General features: G+C 39.1%; 1 protein-coding gene across 12 annotated transcripts in view; it reads left to right on the forward strand.

Annotated features, from left to right (window-relative positions):
• Foxp2 (forkhead box P2) overlaps positions 1–26,304 on the forward strand; it is a 558,155-nt gene that overhangs the window by 397,879 nt on the left and 133,972 nt on the right. For all 12 annotated transcript variants that reach the window (XM_060374229.1, XM_060374230.1, XM_060374220.1 and 9 more), the window contains one exon: positions 538–627. In XM_060374229.1, coding sequence (XP_060230212.1) covers positions 538–627 — 90 coding nt within the window. The remainder of the gene's footprint in view (positions 1–537; positions 628–26,304) is intronic.

The following is a 26,304-nucleotide window of genomic DNA, read 5'->3' on the forward strand; positions in this document are numbered from 1 at the left end:
TTAAAACTGCACTTTATTTTGTCAAAGGAGAGGGTTTTTTCCCCTTGAATTGTAAGTACACAAAAAAAGTGTTTTTAATCTCAGTGAAAATCCTTAATTCACTTTCAAGATAATCTTATGTTGATTTGTCAAATTTAATTACAGCTTCCGGTAACACTTGAAGTCTACTGCTTTTGCTTCAAAAATGTAATATGAAAATGCTAATTGAATGATAATTTGAAAGGGAGTGGGCATTTTGGAAACACTCAGACAAGTTCTGTGGAAATGAGGTTATTGATGTAGTTTGTGATTTTCTCTTCTGGAAGCACTTTCAACAAATTAGACTTATGTTCTGCAGGATTATATGCCTCTGTAAGATCTTTGAATAAATGTGTATATATATATGTTTTGTGCAGATTTCTTTTTACATGTCAGTAGAAAAAAGAATAATGGTGTAAATAAGGTAACAGGTGACGGTCCTTGTTTTTATTAAGGAACAAGTGACAATCCATTCCTCATTTAAAAAGTATTTAGCTATTTTCTCCTCTTTACTTTTAGGCTCTCCAGGCAGCAAGACAGCTTCTGTTACAGCAGCAAACAAGTGGACTGAAATCTCCTAAGAGCAGCGATAAGCAGAGACCATTGCAGGTTGGTAAAGCATGCCTATCCTTCACATCTGATTTTGGTGATGTTCATGACAATAACGACAGATGTGCAAAGCACCTTATATGTATGTTAGAAATTAGAGAACTGGTACATATTGGTAAATATCAGCTCCAAAAGAGAAGTCATGGGATCTGCAAAGAGGACTTTACAGAAACCATTATCAGATTTCAAAAAGTTTCCAAGTTCATTCCTTGCAAAAAGTTAGGTAGGAATGGTACATATAGGCGTAATAATTTTTTATAGTTTCTTTTGTGGATTTTAAGAGTATTTCCTTCACTAGTAGGTTAAAATGTGAAAATTAAAGCAAAGTCATGGTGAAATGGTGTGAAAGCAAACAAAGCAGTCTTAGGCAACCCTCTGCAGTAGTATCCAAGTGACAAATGCGGAAATCCTCCCTGACTGCCCCACCCCCGTCAAAAAAAAAATTCTGGGAGTTTGCCAAGGACCTGTTACTGTAACTACAGCCATAAGAACACATTCTGAAGCTGGTTGTCTTTGCTTACCCTGTTTGTCCTGTGAAGCTGATGTATGTTATTCATGTGGAAGGAAGGAAGTTAGTGTTACATAAATGTAACCATTGGGTTTATATGTAGTCTTCTTAACCAAGATGCGTGGAAGGTTTCCTTGGGGGAAAATCTTTTGAGCTATGTACTCAAGTTGTCCATGAGATAGAATGTGGAGTTGGACATCTCTCACAATGCATCTCGGAGCTTCTGACAAAATAAGCAATACTTTCTCCCGAAGCATTTGTTTTATACCTTTTTTTTTCTTTTTCATTTTTTATTAATTACACTTTATTCACTTTGTATCCCCCATAAGCCCCTTCCTCCTCCCCTCCTGATCCCACCCTCCCTCCCCTTTCTTCACGCATGCCCCTCCCCAAGTCCATTGTTTTATATCTTTATGTGTCTGATAAGGTCCCCTTTATTGTTGGTTCAGTAGTTATTTTGTAGCTTTTTAAAACAAAATATTCTCTTTTTGTGGCTTATCTGTTTTCATATTTATGTGTATTCAGAGAATGTAGTGTCTAAGTCTTACTTGATGGTGCTCTGAAGCTTAGCTTTAGTTGAAGACAATTATAGGCTACTGATCCACACAAACCAGAAATCTCTTATTACCTACAAAATAAATCCTTTGACAAAGCTGAGATAAAAATACATCTTCTTTGGCACAAAGTCCTTTGTCTCAGGAGGAGAAACATAAGAGAATAAGGAACTCAACAGAATCTAAGGGCCACATCTCTGCAGTAATTGTAAAAGAAAAAAAAAAGTAATGTTTCATGAAAACTTACACAATTTAAGATTCTTTTCAACTTTTTCTTCTTAAAATAATGACATAGTATTTCATTTTAATTGATGAGTAACCGTGGGGAGGACTTTCCTCATGGTCAGTCATCTGTCTGTCCCGGTTACGGCAGTGCAGGTGGCACGACAGTGGCTATGTGAAGTCCATGACACTATGAGTGCCACACTCCCATAGTTACCTGAAGCCCATGAAACCCTCCCGACTGTCACACAAAGGGGAAGCCCCTAGAGCAGGAGTCAAAGAAGGCAGCAGGTGAAGCACAAACCTCTAGCGTGTCTTTAGGGGGAAGAAAGCTCATTTTCTTTATAATGTGGAAAAATTTATCTTGACGTTGGCAATATAAGTCAGGGACTGAAGAGAAGTTCCCATTTTGAAAGTCAGACAATACTGTTACCTAGTTTATATTTTACGTATCTCCATGACATAGAGAAAGAAACATGGCGGTCAGTGGGTGCTTCTTTCTCGCTGGGTATCAGGGTGTTTATGAACCCAGTGGCTTGGTTATACGTTCTTCCTTTTTTTCTGTTGTTCACCTACAAGTCAATGTTTGCTATTTCGATTAACTAAAATGATATGATTTTTGTTTAAATTTCACGTGTACAATGTAATAGTTGAGGTTCTGAATTGAGAATTTTTTTTCACGTGTCAACTGTTACATAAGTCAGTTCTGAGCATTTTCCTTGGTTCAGCATGAAATATTGATATTTAGCAATTGCTAAATATCCTGTGCCTCAACATGTGTCACCTGTATTTTTTGTCTAGTGAGCATATGTTAATATAAACACTGCTCCATTGTACAGATAATAAGACCACAGAGCTTTAGTATCGTACAGAGCTGTAATGGGACCATGCTAAAATGTCTCGGGAATAAGAAGTCATTTTTTTATGAATGAGAAATTAGAAATAATGAAGACTTACTTTCCCCCAAAATATGCACTGTAATTAATACAATGTGAAACTGAAATTTTAATATTTTGTGCTTGATAAGCTTAGCAGGTGTAGACATAAAGAGATTGTATTATAAGTCTAATCAAAACCTACCTATTTTCCACAATAGCTTATACATCTATTTTTAAACAGAGATATTAGTCAATGCTTATCCCGGTCTCTGCAAATATTATTAACGTGAACTGTATTTGTTTTTAAAACTGGAATGTGTTTGCTAGAAGTTTTAATCATGTGATATGAAATTAATATTTTAAAGTGTCTTTCTAAGGCTCTCTCCTAGTCTAGTTTCTCTCCTACTAACGCAGAGTTTAGCAAAAGTTTTTTTCGTGTAGTTGGCATGTATTATGCTTTAAGTTTCTGACGGTTAACTAAAAACGTTCAGCAACACTCACAAGGTACACTCCTAGATGCTCAGTTGCAGCAGCTCCTTCCATGTCCTACGCAGTGCCTTAGAGGACCAGAGCAGATGCTTTATTTATTTATTTATTTATTTATTTATTTATTTATTTCCAAGTTTTAGAACAGATGTTTTATAAAGTTTGAAATGAAAGGCAGATCTGATGACAATCCTTTGATGGCTCAAGTCACAGGAACCATACAGAGCTGATTGTTTAACAGTCACCCAAATTTATTTAGGTCTTCAGAGGTGGGGCCCAATTCAAGTGCGGCACGATAGTCAATTTCTGTCAGGGCACCATGTATGTTCTGCCCCCTTTCATTTACATTTTGCCATTTCTGTGATGCAGATGGCACACGTATTAGCATGTGTGCTGAAAAGGAAATAAAGTCTAGGACACCTGACAAGCTCCATTGCCAGTGTTAGTCATGACCTCAGTTTCCCTTGTAAGTATCTGAATATTTATATTTAAAATATGTTTGCAAATTCTATTCATTCTATGATGCACCAGTTAAATAGGTCCAGGCAATAAGTGTATCAGCTACTGACAAAATAACTTACAGATATTGGGATGCAGAAGGCACCTGACAGTCACCTAAACATCACCACATGATTTTTCTCTGCATTTTTACTCTATCCCAGAAAACACTGTGGCTAAACAGCAGAAAATTGCCTCTGATTTACATGTGCTTTCTTTATTTTCACCACCAACACTACCTACACTTTACATAGTGATCCATACTGGGAAAACTCAGTCAACAATAGTGTTTAATGGTTTCAATTTTTTGAAACTAATTTCAATGTTAGGAGAAATAAACACACACACACACACTTCATGAATGCATGTGCACACTTCAAAATCTGATATTTAATTTTTTGTAAAATGCATTATCAGTATCTAGCCTATGACATTTCTACTTAATTTAGTTTAGATCAGGGACCCCGTCGCTCTTATTGTTCTTGTTACGGCCATGAGACAGACTTGTGGCTCTCCAGCAGCTGTGCAGAAGCGTAACTTTGAGGTAAATGCCATTGCTTTGCTATCTCAGGTGGATCTTAGCATACAGCACCGTAATCACTCCTTCACTGCAAGCTCATGCTTCACATAAGATATTTGTGTTCAGAAGGTGATTAAAATTATTAATTTTTGTGATCATGTCAAAAAAAGGGCAAACGTAGAATATTTGAAAGGAAAGGTAGATTAAACAGAAGAATCTTATTCTGACTCTGCCAAATAAAATCATTATATAAATTTGAAGAATTCCTTAGTAATAAAGACACTGGGCAGATTGGCTAAATCTATAATGTCATGATTAAAGATATATTTTGTTGTTTATTTCAAAGATAGTGATGGGAGTTGTATGCTCTTGAGGTTTTTTAACCTGCTCGTTTCAAGGGACAAAGCGTCTTCTCACAAACAGGGCACAGCCAGAAAATGCTTTGGAATCAAGTAATCAGATCTCACTTGCTGAGAAATGATTGTTAAAAAAAATGTTGACAAACATCCAAGGACCTATGACTGGCATAATACTATAAATTGCATGATCACCACACAAAAATAATTCTTCTGTGTATACTTTACATTCTCCATTTAAACGTGATACAGCACAATTTAACATCATTACCCCTCGTTCTTTTCCCTCCAATCAACAGATGGGAAAAATTAACATCAGCAGCACAAAGAGGGCATTCTGTAATCAACTACTTAGTAATTCATGCTCTGTATCAAGAAGAAATGTTATAGTCTTAAAATTAATAATATACTCTGGGCAAAATACTAACTTCTATGGGACCAGAACTAGATGGCTAAGTATGCTTTAGAAAGTGACAAAATTACACCTACATATTAATAAAACATGTTAAACATTAGTTCTAGTTGTAAGAATTGGCATGTTTTTCCACCTAATTAATATTACATTACATGAGAATTTTCGTGTAGATTTCAGTAGAACGATGTGTTGTTATAAAAATAATATAAAATAAACGTAAACAAATTTTATTTGCTAAACCTTCCTCTCTACACAATACGCAAGAGCCAGATACATTGCATGTTGATCATGAAATAATGAAAGGCTTAATGTGCTCACAGTAAAGGCAATTTCTTCTGTTACCCTGATTTTCATTCTAGTATAAGTCATTTTTTAAAGATAGCATGAGGAGGCTTATCTAAATTAAAACCATACTTTCACCAGCATGTTTCTACTGTTAGCCAGCTGCTTGAAACTGACCTCCTATGGAAAAATATCTATTACTTCAAAGTACATTTGTGTGGAAAACTTCTCCTAAGTCAGCTTACAGCTTGGAGGAGGAAAAACAAGTTTCTGTCTGTAGAAGTTCTGTCACTTGATCTTTTAGATCCCATTAACTCATCTCAAAAGTGGAAATTAAAATCCCTCAAAATGTGAAATGAGAAGAATACTACACAGCCTTGGTAGCACAAATCCTTAGGTAGTGAGTCAGTAATTAGCCATCATTCCACTAGATTTCAGGACCCTCCTATCTAATTCACATCTAGGGTATGTACAGTTTTTGCCATGCAGCCATCGCTTTTCTCTATTTCCACCTGTCATAATGAACTAAATTAATTAATTAATTAATTAATTAATATCCACCAGTTAGAGAAAAGCTACTGTGGATATTTAGGGACGGCTTGGGGATGTCCTTTGTTATAGGTTGCCCTGGCTTGTGTGCTTCACATTCATGGACTCTATGTTTTTCTCTCCTGTTGGCCTGCACTGGAGCAGGAAGGGGCAGTCTAGCTAACACTAATTACTATTGACTGTAACACTAATGGTATAACACTAATGGTTAGTGCTGACTGTCAGCATAACAGGATCTAGAATCAACTAGCAGAGAGGACACCAGGAATACCTTTGAGCTGTTATTTAGATTAAGTTAGCCCCTGGGTCTGCTTTTGAGGAATTGTATTGATTTGATTTGTTAAAGTGTGAATATGCACCCGAAAAGTGGGTAGTGCAATTCCTTGGGCTTGGAACTAGGTTGCAAATAAAGGAGAAAGGTATATAAGCACTAATGTTGCTGTTCTCAGCTTCCCATATTCCCAACAATATGATCATCTTCCTCAACCTCTTGTTGCCATGCTTACTCTGCCATGATGGGCTATGACTTTATAACTGTCAATCAAAACGCATACTTCTATTTAATCTGTTTCTGTAGGAGTCACTTTTCACAGCAAGAGGAAAAGTGACCCAAATAGGAACCCTGAATTTTCTGCTCAAGTCTAGTGCCTGACTCAGCCCCTGCATAAAAAGACTTCAAATACAATGTGAATCCATTCCTGCAGAAGTGATTGTCTGAAGTTGGGGAAAGAGAAGGAACCTTCACTCATTCAGTATGGGTTGTGTGATTCTCTTGTTGCCACTCCTCAGGGACTTACGATGCAGTTAAAGTTGTGTTGAAACTCAATCAAATATACTAGATTTGGAGCCACAGTGGATGTGGTACAAACATTTAAAAAGAACAAACTAAAGTAAGTGTTTAAAAAAGGAAATTGTCCTGAGTGAGGTATCCCAGAAGCAGAAAGACACACACAGTATATACTCACTTATAAGTGGATACTAGACCTATGATATAGGATAAACATACTAAAATCTGTTCCCCTAAGTGCTCTCTGTCACGAACAATTCCACATTTGGCTAAGGCTGAGGATCTGGCTTGCTTCCATGTATGTGGACCTATCTGCATTGCCCACGTGGCACGCTGGGGTTGGCTACCCAGAGGCTATTTAAGCTGTTGGCTGGCTTTCCCCAGGGTCAGATGATTATTCAAGGTTCCTGAATAAACTGCATTGAAAAAAAATAAAAATAATAATAATAATAAAAATAAAAAAAGGAGCTAAGCAAGAAGGAGGACCCTAGATAAGATGATCAATCCTCACTTAGAAAGATAAACAGTCTGAGCTTTGGAAGAAAGAGAAAACAAGAAACAGGACAGGAGCCTACCACTGAGTGCCTCTTAAAGACTCTACCCAGCAGTGTATCAAAGCAAATGCTGAGACTCATAACCAAACCCTGAGCAGAGTGCAGGGAATCATATGATAAAAGAAGTTAGTAAGACCTGGAAAGGACAGGAACTCCACAAGGAGAGCAAAAGAACCAAAATATCTGGACACAGGTGTCTTTTCTGAGACTGATGCTCCAACCAAGGTCCATTCATGGATATAACCTAGAGCCCCTGCTCAGATGTAGCACATGGCTTCTCAGTATCCAAGTGGGTACCCTAGTAAGGGGAACAAGGATTGTCTCTGACATGAACTCAGTGGCTGGTTCTTTGACCTCCCCCCACCAAGGGAAGAGCAGCCTTACCAGGCCACAGAGGAGGACATTGATAAGCTAGGGTGAGATGGAAGGAAAGGAGGACCTCCCCTATCAGTGGACTTGGAGAGATGCATGGGAGGAGATGAGGAAGAGAGGGTAGGATTGGGAGGGAATGAAGAAGGGATTACAGCTGGGATACAAAGCAAATAAAAGATAATTAATGTAAAAGAAATAAAAATTTAATAAAAATAAAAAGGAAATTGTCGCTTCACGTTGCTTGATCAGGGAAGAGTTGACGAAAGCCTTTTATGTTGGGTTAAAGAAAATGAAAGTTGGACTGGGGACTGTAGCTCTGTGGTTGAGAGTTTGCCTGGCATGTGCAAGACCTTGGTTCAATACCTAGCACTGCACAAACACACACACACACACACTAGTTGGTTTTAATGAAAAGAAATTCAATAGCTAGATAAAGGAAGGGCATATTTGATGGAGTAAATTTTAATAAATATCATCAAAGATATAGAAAGATGGAATTATGAAACCCAGTTAACAGTAGAAATAGTAATTTCTGAATAGCTTAGAGATGCCATAATAAAGGAATAAGAATGAGTTAAAGGGCTTGCTTCAGCTACTTATTATGACTACAACAAATGCATAACAAAACAACTGAATTGGGGCTCGAGAAATGACTCAGAGATTAGGAATGAAACCATGATTGGTTATCAGCATTCCGTCGGGTTTCTCACAGGTAAATTCAACTCCAGATCCAGAAGACTCAACCCTTTTCTATAATACATACGCTTTAGTAATAATGTAAAAAATAAGGGAACAAATGACTGAAGTGTGGTGAGCTATGCTTGGCTCACAGCTTCAGAGAATTCAGACCCGTGGCTGCTTAGCTCTGTGTCCTTAGGCATAGCATCACGGTTTCTGAAGTACGATGCCAAGAAAGATTGTTCACATTATGGCCCTCTACGAAGTATGGAACTGAGGGAGGTGGGTCATAATTAAGAAAAAGAAGGAACAGAGAAAAATAGTCAACTCAAAACTTGAGTTACAAAGAAAGGGTGAGGGTGAAAAGAATTTTTTAAAGACAGGGCTTGCCTAGTGTGTAAAACTATGTCTACAAAAAAAAAAAAAAAAAAAAAAAAAAAAAAAAAACAGAATATTTGTGTTTAAACTCTGTTTAGTTAAATTAAACGTTGGTGGCGCACACCTGTAATCCGAGTACTTACGGTGGCAGAGGCAAGTGGGTCTCTGTGAGTTCTAAGCTAGCCTGGTCTGCAGAGCAAGTCCAGGACAGCCAAGGATACACAGAGAAACCTTGTCTCAAACAAACAAATAAAGAGTTGATGTTTTAGTCCACCATTTCCTACTGACAGCAGTTAACTCTAGGATCAGCAAGAGAATTGCAACGGACGACAGTGTGGGAACATCGTGCTTTCAAATTAATGTTCACAGGAAAATAGAGAATTAATACACAGCGCTTTTACTTCTCAATTTGCTGCAAAAGAAAATGTATATAGTGGAAAATTAAATGTGGGAGAAAATTACTTTGTCAGAGGTCAGGATTTAAGGTCCTTCCTTAACTACCCAGGTACTTCATTCTGTAATTTGTTAGGATTCTAAGTACATATTCCCCGGACTTCTCTATCTTAACTAAAGTGAGAGGAGAAAAGAATAAAACACTCATATTGTTATGGGACCTCTCCATAGGATTTAAGACTTAGGCTTTGAATTTTATCTTAAGGTACCTGGAAGTGTTGTAAAAGCCCGACTGAATGACAGTGTGACGAACAGTCTGAATACGTGATTAAAGAAAAAAAAACACAAAATTATTTAGAACGTGACTTCCATTTAAAGCTGGGTTTTCCATGTGGATTCTGTTCCTGTCAGTCTGTGTTCTACACTGCACTCAGGTTTCCTAAATACAAACCTACTGATCCGTTTGCTCTGCTGGGTCCTTCTGTTACCCGGTGTGTACGCCATGTCGTCTTGTCTGTTTCTTTGATTTCATAGGTAGGAAGGAGAAAGTTTATAGTTAATTCTAACTTGAACCTAAAGGATATACGAGTCATAATTTTATGCATACATTATAAGGTGGTATTGATTTTTATAGACCAGTGTCCAGTGTTTAATTCTTATTTTATTTTACTTCAAGAAGAGTTTCCTCCGCATACTTTAAGTTGTTGTATACAAGTGACACTGTTCTTCATTCTCTCTGTAACTTAGAAGAATCTATGTCTAAGTTTTATAATACTAGAAATACCCCCCTACTTAAATTTATAAACCTTACAGATCACTATAATGGTGTGATCATTTCCCAAGCCCTTTTGTTAGTTCCCAAAACATTAAGGAATCCCGAAATCACAGGCAAACAATGAAAACAGTTATCAATTTTAGGGCTCTGATCTACTCGATTTTAACAATTTATAATCTACTGGGAACATCCAAAGCTAATGAGTAAGTGCCCTCTACTTCTTTTGCTGATGTTGTATATAGGTTTATGAGTCTCCATTACCCTTTTCCCTTCTTTAGGGTAAATATCAACTGGCTTTCAAACATTTTCTGGGTTAGTAATTGTCCTGACTTGTCTTTAAGGATACCGTGGAAGAGAGTGGCTTAAGAGAGAAGAGACCTCACAGAAGGGCAATAGATGAGCAGAGCCCTTGTTTCCATGAGCCCTAGTAAGTGACTAGTTTTGCCCTAGGGTTCATCTTTGAGGACTTCATCCTTTCAGATAGGAAGCTCCTGTCTAGATTCATATTTCAGCTGAAGGAATCCAAACACATCCAGCTGTGACTCACAGCATGTAGGATTTTATTTTTCTTTCACTTTTTTAAATTATTTTACTTTTTTTGGTTATTTCTTGGTTGTTTAGCCATGTTATTCATGTAGTTTTATTTGTAATCCACACAGAACCTTTTTAGCAAGTGGTTAATCACTAGAATAACACAAGATTCCTTGGCACACTCTATAAATTCTCTCACTTAGGATGCTAACACTTGCATTTCTGTAAAAGCTGCCACCTTGACATTCTCCACTGCTGGTGCGACTGCACATTCTCAAGTGACAAACCAAGGAATACAGTGAAGATTATGTTGTGCTGACATGAGCAAAATCGGTTGCATCACAGAAAGATTAAATTAAAATCTTAGACTACGTCTGCAAAAACACCAGGAAAAAAACAAATGACAGTTTTGTGTCTACACTCTCTCTTCTTCATAGAGACCAGTCATGGAATAGACATTTAAAACATTGATTCATGATGAAACTGTACAGAATTGTAGTTTTCCCCAAGCTCATTAAGATTGGGAGGGGGTAGGGAAGGGGGGCTACAGCTGGGATACAAAGTGATTCAACTGTAATTAATAAAAATAAAATTAAAAAAATTGAAAAAGGACATGTGGTAAGAAAATAAAGAGAGGCAACCCTTTATTTGAGGGCTCACGATTCCTACCATCAATAGCTGGGATAGCTCTCCTGGAGAGTGTTGGCGAACGTTTAGGACAATGGTCTTCAAACCTAAGAAAATGTTTGAAAACTTCTTTTTTATGAAAACGTGTTCCAGCTCAGTTTCCTGAGTTAACATGGGGTGCAGGGAGGCTCGGTATTGAAAATCAAGATGCCCAAAAGTTTTCAGTAAATCCCTGAGTAATTGTTACGGTTCAGAGTGTCAGAAATGGGAACTTCCTTTGGTTTCTCCATTACAAACTGTGTTGAACTTGAATTCTAGTAATATCTTTTGTCAGAAATATCTTTTGTTTTTCTTTGGTTTTGCCTTTGTCATGTAGCCCAGATTTGCTTTGAACTTGCTTTTTAGCCAAAAATGATCTTGAATCCTGATCCCCCTCCCCCTCCCACATGCTAGGCTTGCGGGCCTGAGCTACCATCTTTGTTTTTGTGGTGCTGAACCCAGGGCTCCACCCATGCGAGGTAACACTCTACAGACAGAGGCAGAGCTCAGTCATTGGATTGCTTTCTCATCAGACAAAGATATGCTGAACTTCTGGTTCCTCGGTTTGCCTCCGGATTCAGCAGAGTGTTTATTTGCTTAGTCCATGTATTTCTTTCTTAAATGTGAGCTACAGATACAGTATCCCTACTTAGGCTTCTTCAGATGCTGTTCTCTAATACATTATTTTCAAAATCATTTGACAGTAGCATCAGAATATTATTTGTACTAGTACAACATCTCACATAAAGTTCTCAATGATCAACATATTTCCTATTATATCAATAAATGGATAGGTAGATGATGCATCCTAATGACCTCAACTAATATCTATTCTTCCCAGAAAACTTGCATTTTATATCAGAAACTCCCAGTAAAAATCTCATTTCTTCAAAAATATGGTCTTTTTCAATGGCCCTGGAAGCCTGCCCTTGTTGTCTATTCCTTTTTTATACGTATGACCTAAGCACAGACATCAAACTGCCTCTAGCTCTTCAAACTTTGATTCATGTCTCCATGAAACTAACCCTGCAACTTTTAAATATCTGTTGGTACCTAAGCTATGACGTTTCTCTAGTGTTATCACTACCCCAATAACCCGCCCCCGCCACACGCCTTTCTTATACATTCTTTCATTCTTATTTGCATTCAGCTGAACCATAGCTACCTTAAGCTTCTTAAGGGCAAGGCTGCCTTGTTCACCTTTCATTTTCCAGTGCCTGCAATGCCTGAATGTACATTTTGCATAAGTATGTGGTGTCTGTAGACCTGTACCCATGCATAAATCTGTGAAGCCTCTCTTTTCTCTTTTCTCTCCAGTTGTATCTTTTCAACTGTCTACTGACACATCCCAACCCAGATTAACACATTTCCACCTCAAATTATCTCTTTCCCTGTCATACTCAGTGTTTCTATCGGCTTCTCCTGATCTTATCCTACAGGCTTTAGCCATTAATCCCTTCTAATCTGATCGTGTCATATCCTCTGCTATGATGATGTGAAAATTCTCCACTCTAATCTCTCAGCACAAGAGACAGGACATTTGATGAACCATCGCACGCATGACACATGGCTTTAATGATGAACTGTTGTCCAGGTGTACTATTTATACATTTGTAAATATTTATATTTTACATGCTGTGTACTTTGCAAGGTACCGTGAACTGTATGTATTGACATCTGTTTTACTTCCTTACCTCATTCTCCACCCACATGGGAGAGCATTAGCATTCCCTACATCCCAAAGGCTTGCCTATTTCATAGCCTTACTCCCTAGAATCTACATCGAAGTACCTATCACACACATTTGTTTCCAGAACATGTGCAAATATTATAATCACCATGATAGATTATACCAGGTTTTAGTATAGAAATTTGATGTCTTTTTCAACTTGTTCCCCGATTCTAAATCCCTAAAATAAGAGACTGGATTTTCTTCTTGCATAGAACTTCACTCCAACACAACAGTTAATGCATGGTGGATGCTAAATAAATCTAGAGTATGTGAATTAAATTATGTGAACTAGACCACCTCTTCTCTATCAGAATAAATTCAGGCTATGCCATTCATCCAAGGAAGCCTGTACAGAAGCATATTCATCAGCTTGCTTCTTCTGCAGAAATTCACAATCTGGCTAGCTTTCCTCCTACCTTAGGCTCTGGTCACAACTGCCCAGCTCCTCACACGTCACTAATAGGTTTTTATCTTTGTCCATTAGGCAATCTTTTCCTAAAAATAATACCTCTAAGGATTTGTTTCCCTTATGAGATAGTATGCAATATGCTTATTTGACAACAATTGATTACTTTTTCCTTAATCATTACGTAAATATTTTCTTTTCTAATTCTGTCTTCCGACTTTAAGTTTCATGTCACCTGAATAATTTGCTTACAGTAAGGTCATTACTTCTTATTTTTAATGCAATACACACCACTTCAGCTGTTAGTACTACCTGGATTTCCATCCTCACTAACAACCAAGAAAACTTTTATATCATATTAAAAGCAAAACGTCTCCTTAATAAAATGACATTGGGAATTTATAGAATGGCACATAATACATAAGGATTTCTCAAATGTTAAGAACTTGTAAATACTCTCAACATGATCTGTCATTCCATAATTTATGATTTAATTATTAACTTTTTAATCAATGCTTTTTGAGTATTTCTATTGGAGTATCTACATTTGGTTTAAAAAACAAATCAGCTGTTCTAGCCAGGAATACAGTATGAGATGAAGCTGGAAGATTTAAGGAAATTTCCCAAGAACTAACATTCTTTTCAGGAGTATATTTATAATTAGAAATATCCTAGCTGATTCTTACTTTGGCAAGGCATAAACAAGAAAGTAATATGTCCTGTGATTACTGCTAGCCCACAGTGGAGGAAGACAGGACACTATGTCATACAAAAGCCTGGCTTATCAAGCCCGCCTCACGTTCTGAGCCTTCCATCATCTATGGCATCAATGAGACAAAGCCACTTTCCATAATATTTATTGCATGCTTGCAGGTAATTGTTGAGAGTGAAATTAAAATGCACTTAGTCTATTTTGTTTTTTATACTCATTGGTCGTATCCTAGAAACGCAGGGATACAACAGGCTGTACATCAGGTTGTGAAAACAGCGTAACCCCCAAACAAAAACAACCGTGCATGCATTTCACAAGTGCTGATCAAATCCATCTCATCACGTCATTCATTTCTTCTGAAACAGATGCTCTTCTGCTCCCTCCCTCCCTGTCACCCTCCTTCCTTCCATCCCTCTCTCTCTTTCTGATGCCTGTTTTTTGTTTGTTTGTTTGTTTGTTTGTTTGTTTTCCCTCTCTACCGCCTTAGTTGCACAGGGAAAACAGAAATAAAAATCAACCCATTCTTTAATCTGCTTTCAGGCACCATTTTGCTACATCTTTTTTGAATACTAGAACATCAAATTTAATCCATGCAATACGAGCATATACAAACATAAATGTCCACAAGACTGCATTTTTTTTATTAGGATTGCCCTAGTCTTTGGGGACAACAGAACATGTTGAAAGCAAGGAGCATTATACTCAAGTTTCTCATGAAGCACTCACAGAAAATTACTCAATTCTGGAATATACCCTCCCAACACTAAGGAGTCAAAATACATTAATCCATGCCATGGTAGAACAAATTATTAAAATAAGCACCTGGCGTAGAGAGAATTGATAGTGAATAATGTATTTAAAGAGATAAATAAGAAACAGTAACTTAAGCTAATACATGTGGAATTATTTACTATCCTTATGCAATAATTTTTCAGCACTACTAAACTAAGGCAGGGTTAACTCTCTCTCTCTCTCTCTCTCTCTCTCTCTCTCTCTCTCTCTCTCACACACACACACACACAGACACCCCTTCACATCTTTTGTTTGCCTTTACCAAAATACAATCATTTAATGAAATAAAAGTTCAGGAGTAATGTAGAAATAAATTAGAAAGTCTACTCTGTAGATATGCTGAAAAATTATTATCTTCCTCTAATAGGAAAATATCAGGCGAAAACAAAACAGCATAGTGGCATAGTGAGCAATTTGCAACATTTGCAATATCCAAATTACATCACCATCAGCCTATCAAGAAAATGAGACTAAATGCCTCTGTGTGTTATACACTTTGCAAGGAAGACACCAGGTACCAAGGGGAATTCAAAGATGTTCTTCTCCTCAGGGAGTTGACACGCTGGCTAGATAAAATTCAGGATAATAACCATTCTTTTAAGTGATTTTAAACAAAACTTAGACTTTAAGGTATTCAAAAATCTTCTTGACAGTTATGGCTTTTAAAAAGTGTTCTGTGGAGTAAATTGGGTTCCTCTTTTCTGTGTTTAGTGAGTCAGCCGTCACTTATAGACTGAAGAGAATGAGATTTTCAGAGTTCTGTCTCCCAATGCTTCCTTTGTGGTTTTCTAAAATTCCTTTGGACTGAATTCCAGAATCTACAGTTATTGAAGTGATAAAACAAATCGGAGGAAAACAAAGACATGGTGAAAGGGACTATCCCCAAAGTTCTTTACCAGGCAAAAGGGAGAGAAGAAGAAAGGGTGGGAATGTTTAAAGATGTCTTTACATGAAAGAGATTAACCCGTTTGTTTTAATATGAGATATATCAAAACACTTGGGTAGACCCTCATAATGGTCTGAGTTGGTGTATCTTTTAGGGATTATTAACAACTCTTGTAAGTTCTGTGTTTAAAAGCTTTCTTTTCTTTTAATATGCATTTATTTGAGAGAGAGAGAGAGAGAGAGAGAGAGAGAGAGAGGCAGAGGCAGAGTGTGCTCCATTTATACAGGTGCCCAGAGAAGCCTGGAGGGGCCTTCAAGCCCCTCGTCTACGGAGTTATAAGTATTTGTGAGGCACATAATATGTATGCCATGTGAACTTGGGGCTTACGGAAGAGCAACAAGCGCTTTAATTGCTGAGACATCGATCCGTCTCCTAAAGTTGTTTCGGGTATGCAAATTAACCATTGTTTTTAAATGCCAAAGCATTGTGGTTTTGAAAAATAATCCAGGCCCTACAAAAAGCTACAAGGAATTGAATTGTATGTGGCGGATTATATGTATAACTCCAACACTCATTATGGGACAGCCGGGGCTACATAATCAGTTCCAGGCAAGTGCAGCTACACAGTGGTACCATATCCAGAAAGGGGGGAACTGAATGGAAATTTGAAATTCACCTCATCTTCAACTTCCATTCATCATTCCAGTAGGTTAGCATTCCGTTAAATATGTTTTACACAGTTAGTGCTTGTGTGTGTATGTGCTGTCTTGTGGCATCTTTGTGGCAGTCTACAAGTGAAGGAAGTTTGTATTTTATAACTGTCTTAAACCTAAGACTCATTTATAGACTGAATCTTGGTGCAGGTCTGTGGTTGGTCCTTAGTGATTGCTCATGTGTCAGTCACTTGGCATTCTTCCATTCATGTCACACAGTGAAGCAAAAGTACAGACAGTGAGAAGCCTTGAGTTAGGATGAGAGTCCAGCGCTTACTGACTGTATGGCACATTCCTTTTTCCTGTTGATCAAGAACATTTGACTCCTCCCTTCTCAGTGGGCTTGGAGAGGGGCATGGGAGGAGATGAGGGAGGGAGGGTGGTTTTTGGAGGGGATAAGGGAGGGAGCTACAGCTGGGATACAAAGTGAATAAATTGTAATTAATATAAAAAATTATAAAAAAGAACATTTGATTCAGTCTCTAATTCTAAAAATTGTCCATATACTTTATTTTTAGAAAAAATATGATGCTCTCTCTACTGTATTAAACTTTTTAACATTTTATATTTCAAATATTTTAACTATATTGATGAGCTATACTTTTCCTTACCACTAAGAACACAAAGGAAATAAGACTATTCTTGAATTTAGAAATTTCAGATTCATTTGTTCAGGCTAAAGCACTCTGTTGCTAAATGAAATTTGTTGTTAGAACATTATACGATATTCACTGTCACCCATCTGAATATATTTTCAGCCCATTATGTTCCACAGGCCCCATGACACCAGCTTATCTGTTTAGAGTGCTTTCTCTGTGTTCAATTACATAGGTAAGGATTTTAATGAAGAAAAATAAAATAAGGAATATTTAGAAATATAATTATATAGAGGTCAGAACTGTGAAAATTGCTTTTCTCACAATCACTATAACTTAGCTTTATTGCCTAAATTATATAGTAATAAAAATTATTTTTATACTCTTAGAGTAAGTAGCTTTGGTTCTTGGTAAGAAATTGCAATATTTTCTCTGAGGAAAAATCATCTCTCCTATAGATGACAGTGATTTATTGAACACTGGTTTCCTTGAACATCTGCAGCCACATTTTCGTTACTGTTACAAAAAAATAAAAAATAGGGAAAACAAACCTTGATGCTGTTTATTTAAGGCTATTGTTAATTCAGTCAACATCTTTAAGTCACGGGAAAGAACACCCACATCTTTGCTTGACGGATGTGTGAGATCCCTCTCCTCAGCAGTGGCAGTCTCTAAACAGCCACGAGTGTGCATCAAAACTGTCAGCTTCTATTAATTTGTTTCGTAGTTGTTCTAATCCTGCGTGAGCTCTTATAAAAGTAAAATATGAGAATTCAACAGTTTAATATTCACCTCTTCACAGGTTAATAGAACATAAACAGACTTGCTTTGTTTCTCCAGCTCATTACTAAACATGTTCTCATTCATTTTTCAGGAAATAAATAACTTCCTTAGAAAGCTCTACCTTCATATCCTATTCATGACAGAAGATTAAAGGGAGGCAGTTGTGTTGACAGACGACAAGGGTATCTTACAGTTCACAAGCTAGAGTCCAGCTCAGTGATTTAAACACATGAATAGGGAGAATGCACAGCAGCCATAAACTGACTTCATTTTGATGGTTCTGATTATGTGTTTGAGTACACAGGAAAACAAACTAGACCCTTGAAATGATTCTACTTGTATTTACTAAATCTTGAATTGTGTTTGTTAAAATGTTAATGGAATCTTTCTCTTCAAAGAAAATTATCCAAAAGCCTCCACAATGGCCTATGTTACAGGTGCTTTTCCCAAGGTTCTGAAGTTTTTTTTTTTTCTGTGTTCTCTAATAAACTATTTGCTGTAGAGTCTCTAGTTACAATCCCAATAGAAGTTTTCAAATTCATTTTTATAGTTCTCTTAAATCTTGTTTACATAAATGAATTGCATCATATTTGAAGGAAAATGTGTAGAAGAAAAAAAATCACTAGAATTGCAGAATGCATAATTGATAGCCCTGTGTGATATTATGATTATTCTTAGTTAATGCTCTCCAAATTAACAATGGATATGATTTCTGCACTGCTTCCTACCACTTTTCAAAAGCCAGTAAATGTCTTTTTTAATTCTTTTTTTCAGTTTATTTACTTTACATCCCAAGAGTGCCACCTCCCTCCTCTCTTCCCAGTCTCCCTTCCCCTCTTTCCCATCCTACCCCTCCTTCCTCTCCTTCCCCTTTCCTCCCCCAAAAAGAGGAGCCCCCTCCATATCAAGCCTCCCAAGCACCTCAAGTCACATTAGGACTGAGCATATCCTCATCCCCTGAGGTCAGACAAGTCAGTTCTGCCAGAAGGAAGTGATCCAAAAGCAGACAATAGAGTCCATGTTAGAAACAGCCCCCACTTCCACTTGCCAGGTGCCCCATATGAAAACCAAGCTGCCCATCGGCCACATATGTTCAGGGAACCTAGGTCCAGACCATGCATGCTCCTTAGTTGATGTCTCTGTCTCTGAAAGCCCCCATGGGACTGGGTAGTTGCCTCTGTTGGTTTTCCTGTGAGGTTCCTGTCCCCTCCAGGTCCTTCCATCTTTCCCCCAACACTTCCACTGGACTCCAGAGCTCCACCTCCATGCTTGGCCGCAAGTCCGAGAATCTGTCCTGATCCACTGCTGGTTGGAGCCTCCCAGATGACAGTCCATTTAATCTCTTGTCTGCAGGCAGAGCAGAACATCATTAATAGTGTCAGGTGTGTCTGTTTACATGGGCTAGGTCTCAGGTTGGACCAATTATTGGTTGGACATCCTCTCATTCTTTGTTCCCTTTTTAACCCTGCACTTATTGGAGGCACGGTAATTTGGGGATCAAAGGTTTTATTGATAGGTGTGTTCCCCTCCTTTCACTAGTCCTGCCTGGCTAGGAGGTGGTCCCTTCAGTTTTCATGTCCCCACCTCTTTAGGAGTCTCAGTTAGATTCACACCCATATCCTCTCAGGAGCCTACCCAGTCGCAGGCCTCCAGCTTGACAAAGAGGTGCTCCCCTCAATTTCCCTTCTTGTTCCCAGCCCTCTCACCTCCCAACCCCATTCTCCCTCCTTCTGATCGCCACCCTTGTTTCCCTCCCCATTCGATCTGCTCATCCACTTCTGCTGTCTATTTTATTTCCCCTTCTGAGTGACATTGCGATACTCTCCCTGGGGCCCTCCTTGTTACTTAGCTTCTTTGGATCTATGGGTTATAGTATGGTTACTCTGTACTGTAGGTCTAATATCTGTTTATAAGTAAGTAAAGCCAGTAAACATTTAAGAAGTGAGATATCTTCAAACATAAAACGAACGAAGTATTATCTGGAGCATCCATATAACCTTCCAGATTAGCGAAATGAGATCCGTCCTGCAGCTGCCTCAAATTAAGAACAGGTGTTGAAGACGGATTATGCAAATACTCATATTAATGTAATTGTCAAATTGGTGTGTTTACCATTGTGCTTTTAAAGAGTAGACTGTATTCCTATTTTAAATGTAAATTAGCTTCTTTCTTGAGAGCAGCTATTGGCTAAGGAAACTTGGTCCTGGTTTTGAAATGTGTAATTTCTAGTAGGGCTATTTAGCACCGTTCCAATATTTGACCTTTTCCCCAGCAAACTCTTTCATATACTAGAAACAGTAATGCCGTGTGCTTTCCTTTCCTTACGAGCCAGGGTGAATCTGTGAGAGTTTGAGGTGATTCTGCCACATGATTGCAGTTCTCCTTCCTGTAACATACGCAAGATGTGACTGTTACTCTTGCATGTTTTTGTTTTCGTCTTGTCTTTTCCAAAACACAGATTCATAAGAAATACAGCTCTTTGACAAAATGACATTGCATAATAATTTTGAATCGTGGAATCTAGTTAGTTTGATTGTGATGACAGTCTTAAATATTAATTTAGATGTTGTGAACCATGTTTTATGAATGCAGGGGAGTAATTTCCTGTTGATTCGCTGGGGTGTCTATATGATGAGTTTATACTGCCCAGTGTTTACTCATAGTTTAGACACTACTCTCAAAAAGATCTCTTTGGGGTCCTTCGGTGATGAGCACTGTGGCTCACTGTATCCAAATGGATGACTAGGGCTAGTGGAAATAAGGGCCAGCGCATCCAGTGCTGAAGTTATGGGTCTTGCATGCCTCACGTCCCACTTCCTTTTAATTCATTCTTTTTCCTCTAATGGAATGATGATCCTGAAGCATTCATTTCTTTATTTTTGTTTGCTAATACATATTCAGAGCTCACCCTGTTTACCTGGCTGTGTGCTTCTCTGTGCTTCTTCATTTCACACAACAAGATGCCGAAGCTAAGCAAGGCTAAATTGCCTTACCTAAGGTCACGTAGCTACGTTTGAGCTGGGTTGTAAATTCAAGTCTGTGTACTACAAACCATGTGCCTCTTAACCTTTCATCACTGATCATAACAGCTTCTTTACTGTCATGCACAGTTTTCATTTGAGGGGAAAACAGACCCAGTAAGGATGGCAAGGCACATATTAAATGGAGATTGCGCCTTACCCTAACCTCCTGACGAATTCTACCTGTTTTGATTTGATTTGAGATGCGATTCTTAAAATAAAAATTCATAGTTTCTTTGTGAATTTGAGATCATATACCCAAATCTCTCTCATCTCCCTCTCCCCTCGTACCAAACCTCCACCTTTGCAACCTGCCCCCAAAAGAAAAAAACAAGTCTCATTGTGGAAGATGTAGAACACACACATCTTCACACAGCTGTGGGACGCACTACATCTTCTTTTGTCCACACTTCGTTGCTTGCAAATTTTCGTTGCAATGGCTTCTCGGTCTGGTACTAGGCCTCTGGCTCCTGCTGCTTTATCAATACTGGAATCTCACTGAGACTCCTCTTGTATATTCTGTTGTTGCCCCGTGTCGTGGAGATCCTGTAGTTTTGGATCTGTAGGACTGGCCCTTCATGTACTCCAGCAGTTCATCAATGGAGTAGACATTGTGTTGAGAAAATTCAAAGTTCTGGATCTGGGTCTGAGAGGTATCTGAGTTGGTCACCTTGCCAGTTCTCCTGCTATCATGCACTTGGGGCAGGCTCACCCACAAACCCGACAACCAGGGCCAGCTCTACCCTTCTGCTCAGATGAGGTGCAGTGCCCGCTCTCTGGAGAATTGCAACTGGTGAGGGATATGGCTAGTTCTCCCACTCTCATGACCCTGGAGGCCAGTTCTTGCTTCTGTCAATGATGATGAGGAATGAGGGAGAGGAGGAGGAGGGCATCTCTCTCTCTCTCCACCACTGCCCAGAAGATAAGAGACAAGGAGGGCTCTCCTGTCCTCATGCCCTAGGGGCTGGTTCACCTGCATCCCACACATCCAGGGCCAGCAATACTGTGCTGCCCAGTGAGGTACAGGGCCTGCTCTCCTGACTATGCAGCTGGCGAGGGGCAGGGCCAGTTCTCCTGCTCTCATAACCCGAGGGCCAGGTCTCCAGCCTGCCACTGGAGATGAGGGGCAAGGAGGAAGGAGGGCATCTTCCTAGTCCATGCCACTGTATCAGAGACTGCACCTGGAGGGCCAGGTCTTCTATACTGTATTCTCAGCTCACCTGTAGCTCCTGCAATGTGTAGGCTGCCCTCCTGAGTACTGCAGTTGGCTAGGGTTTGGGTCAGCTTTCTTGTTCTCATGCCTCTAAGGCCAGCTCTCCCATGATGCCTAGGTGAGTTATGGGGCAGTTCTGTACAGACCTCAGACATCAACATGTCCCTTAGGGGTAGCCCAGACCAGGGATGTTTGCTTGGCCTTTAGTGAAAACAAACCCTTGCTGCCGCTTGGCCATGGACCCAGATGTGGCCCCCAGTGGCAGTGCAGGCTGGGATCCCACCATGGTCCCAGTTAGTATCACCAGCTCCTCATATCAGGCTGGTCCTTGCTATAATTGAGTCTCTGCTTCTGCCCCTCTTCATTCACTGTGCCCATATCCTTCGGTTTCTCTTTCTTTCCCATGCCTCCAGCACTTACTCAGTCCTCTTCGTGGTACGTGAGATCTCTGAGTGTCTGGAGGTCATCTGATAAGTGGTCTCAGAAATGCTATGCCTCAATCCTGTATTATGGCACCAGGCAGGGGTCATCTTATGCATGGTCTGCCCTCCCATGCCTGCACAGCCCACGGGAGGGTCTTTTGTTCTCTGTCTTGCTCCCCATCCAGGGAGCCTGTCCAGACCAGCCTGGTACTGGACTGATAGTCTTCTCTTCCTGGTACTGTCCGTCTACTAACCACTCTGATGTTCATAGGTCAGAACACTCTCTACCATCTGCCCCTGCTGATGCAGATGTGCCCGGGCAGCCACTTCTGCCAAGTCTCCGTGGGGATATATGAACTGTCCCAAGGAAACAGTCTCAATGAACACTGTCATTTGAAGAGACCAGTGGATTAATGGAACTCTTTATTTATTTATTTATTTATTTATTTATTTATTATTTTGGTTCCCTCCGATGCACCAACCCAACCTGCTGAGGACAATATTGAGTTGCAGTGAGACTTGCTAAGGAAGGGAAATGTTAGCCAGGAACATTTCCAGTAATCTTTTAATATGAAAAAAAAAAAGTGGGTGGCGGAGATAGTCTTCTACTGAGTTTATCTTACTGTGATGAGACATTTTGTGTCAAACAATAAGAGATAGTCTCTTGGAAAGAATGCCTCTCTTTAAATCATCAGTCCCTCCAGTTTGTTTGGTTGCGTGGTTGTTTTGTTTCCATTTTATTTTGTTTTGTTTTCTTCTACCTCTCAAGACAATGAAAGAAAAGAAAAGACTGATGGAGACCAAATCATAGAGATGTTCACAACACAAACTTGTGTCCGTACAGCTTTCAGTGTCTGTTCCTCATTAGAGAGTCTGCCATTCACACAATATTGGCCAGGAAAGAGCTGTAGCTGAGACCAACAACGGGTGAAAAGTAGTCAGTCGACCTACTGCTGCTCCCTTCCAGCAGGGATCAGAAAAAGGGCAGCAAGGGTCTCCAACCCACCCCAACCCATGTATATCCAGAGGTAACCATGATCTGAGTTCCCCCCTACAGAGTAAAGCATGTAGTAAAAGCGATCTGGGTTGAAAACGTTACTAGTATAATACAGAGTTTTGTTTTGATATCTAATCGATATAGCAGAGCATCTTTATGGTTCTTTTATTGAATCAAACCCTATTCTTGGAATACAAGTTCATGGAAAGATCATCAAATGGTGATTACAGTAAAGGCCTCCTCCAGTCCACAGTCTCCTGGGGTCTCTAGGGTTGGTGCCTCTATGAAAGAACAATACCCTGGAAAGCAAAGCAATGAATGCTCCATTTCACCCTACTCTTCATTGCCTTTGATGGTTCTGATTAGGTTAGTGACAAATGCACTCCGTAAGTACTTTGAATAGGAATTTATTTCTGGTTTGCTGCTTAGGATGTCTCCATAAGACCAGTTTCAGGGGAAATAGGAAACAATTCACATCTTTATATATCCCTTTAAATTGATTTTTAAAGGAAAATCTCTAAAACAAGTTGGATGCTGCACAATAAATAAAACCAGTGACGCTCATTGCTTTTGCATATTAAGTTATTTCACTTACCTTGTTTTGTAGTAACTTTATATTGAACTCCCAATGTTACTTTGTAAAGGGAAATTCCTACAATTTCAAGTGGGGAGGATTTGCTTAAAATATTAAATATCTACTCTCAGTCCTTATTCATATGAACCCTATCTTCATACATTCCTGAATAATGAGTCAAGGGTGATTTTACACAGAGTATCTTTATTTTAAAAACTCGGAATTGAGTCTTACTTAAAGATTGGAAGCTGATGTAATGTGTTATGCCAGCCACCCCAGAAGTCATTTCAATAGAGTCTGTACCCTGGCATTGGTTTTTAGAAATAATTGCATGCAAATGTGGCTGAACATCTGTACCATGTCTCTGAATCCTAACCAGGCATTTTCCATTAGATGTAGTCTGAAAATCACATTAAGAAAAATATATCATCTGTGAAATTATGTTCTGAATGCCCCAAATAGCAAGGGAAGGGACCATGTTCAGTTAAATTTAGTTCAAAATGTTCCCTCTTATGTATCCAAAATTTAAAATACTTCCTTCACTCTCCTTTCATGCTGCTATAAAACTGAGCAGAGGAAATGTTTACATTTGTCTTATTTACCTTATCACAAAGTTTTCTTGAAACTTTGTGAGACCCCTTTTATACATTGCATGCAAATGTCCCTAGGAAACTTCATACAATGTACAATGAGCATATGTCAATAGAGAATAAGTAAATGAAAAAAAATCTTAATATGTTAACATTTTTTATGTTTTCTAACTCTTTCTAGATAATACAAAACAAGCTTTTTGTTGTCGTTGTTCCTCTAATAGCAATACAATTGAAATAATTAGAATTTTGTTATTTGAGTCTACAAAGTAGAATTTTCTAAGAAGAAATTTAATACTGAACTGAATGGGTGTGTGTGTGAGAGAGAGAGAGTGAGTGTGTGAGACAGAGAGATAGAGAGATGGGGAAGTATGTGCATATGAAACTGTGTGTGTGTAAGTGTGAGTAGTGGGTGTCCTCATGTGGATGGTGATCTGACAGCAATGTTTAGGAGTCAGTTTTCATCCTCCACCTTGTTTTGAGGCAGCAGCTCTCTTTCATGTGTTCTAACTTCAAGGGCCTGTGAGTTTCTGGGTGACTCTCCTTCCACCTCCATTACCACCATTAGGAGTACAGGAGTCAGAGCAGCACCACATGGCAATCAGCTGTTTGCCTGAATTCAGGGAATCTGACCTCAGGTTGTCAGGCTTGCTTGGTAGGCACCAGCCGAGATACCTTCCTAGGCCCTGAACTCATGAGAGGATAATTCACTTGCATACTTGAAGGTTTGGGAAAGACTGTTAAGCAATAAAATGCGTGGAAATCAGAGTGAAAGAGTTCAGGAGACAAACCTAGTTCTTTCCCTGAAAAGTTTCTAAGAATGTTTTTCTGATTTCTTCATTGAGAGCATAAACAGCTTTAACATTATGCAGATAGTCTCAATATGAGAGGTGTGTTTAGGCTTTATTTATTCTTGAAGCTAAAACTTACATGCATCTAACAGCTGGCGAGTATGTTTAATACTGCATCACGTAAAGAACTTAGCTTTACATGGGGACATTGAAGGTCTGCTTCCATTTCCTTCCCACTCCTTCCCACATCAACTCTGAATTCACTGGCCTCTGGGGCCCTCTGAGTGTATGGGGAGGCATGAGACTCCTTGTTCTTTCCATTTGGATTCCTAAATGCCTGTTGTCTCCACTTGCCTGTCTCACACACAGCTTCACAGGGTCCATCTGTTATCACCTAGGTCAGAAGTCTATGTGGACCTTCTACATAAGGATCGCTGTTCTAGTCTTCATAGCACCCTGTGCAGACATTCCTTGGAGCTTATGTGTGCCTAGTAGGCTTGTTCCAACTTTCTCTACACACAGCTGGAGCAAGCGTTTCTACTACTTTGCAGCTCAGTTCTTGGCAAATAATGTGCAGTATTCATATAAGCGAGGTGACCGTGTGTCCAAAAATGTGTCCATTTTAGCTAATCAAGAATTACATGTTTTTTTTTTTTTTGTCTTCTGGTCTCCTAATGTTCATGACACAGCCTTTGGTTTTACATAGTCAAAGTACTTTTAACAACAGATGGGGGGGTGGCTGAAAACTACATCAGTCCATACCACTGGACTGGGTGACTGCTGCCTTTGCTCCCTCTCAGAATGTGGCTGCCTCACTCAGTGCACTGTGTTCTGTTTTCACAGTGACTTCTGGTACATGAAACACACTTGATTAACAACCCCAGAGAATCATAATGTCTGTAGACACAGGGACTAGGTGCCACTCTCCTCCTCCTTCCAGGAGCAGCTGGCCACCTGCCCTCTCCTTGATTCCAGCCTCACCTGCAGAGACAGCCTTGCTCTCTGGGTGAGAGGTGTCCATATCCTTTCTATTCTTAGCTCCTCTGCT

Source organism: Meriones unguiculatus, chromosome 21, assembly GCF_030254825.1.
Source record: "Meriones unguiculatus strain TT.TT164.6M chromosome 21, Bangor_MerUng_6.1, whole genome shotgun sequence".
In the NCBI taxonomy this organism is placed as follows: domain Eukaryota; kingdom Metazoa; phylum Chordata; class Mammalia; order Rodentia; family Muridae; genus Meriones; species Meriones unguiculatus.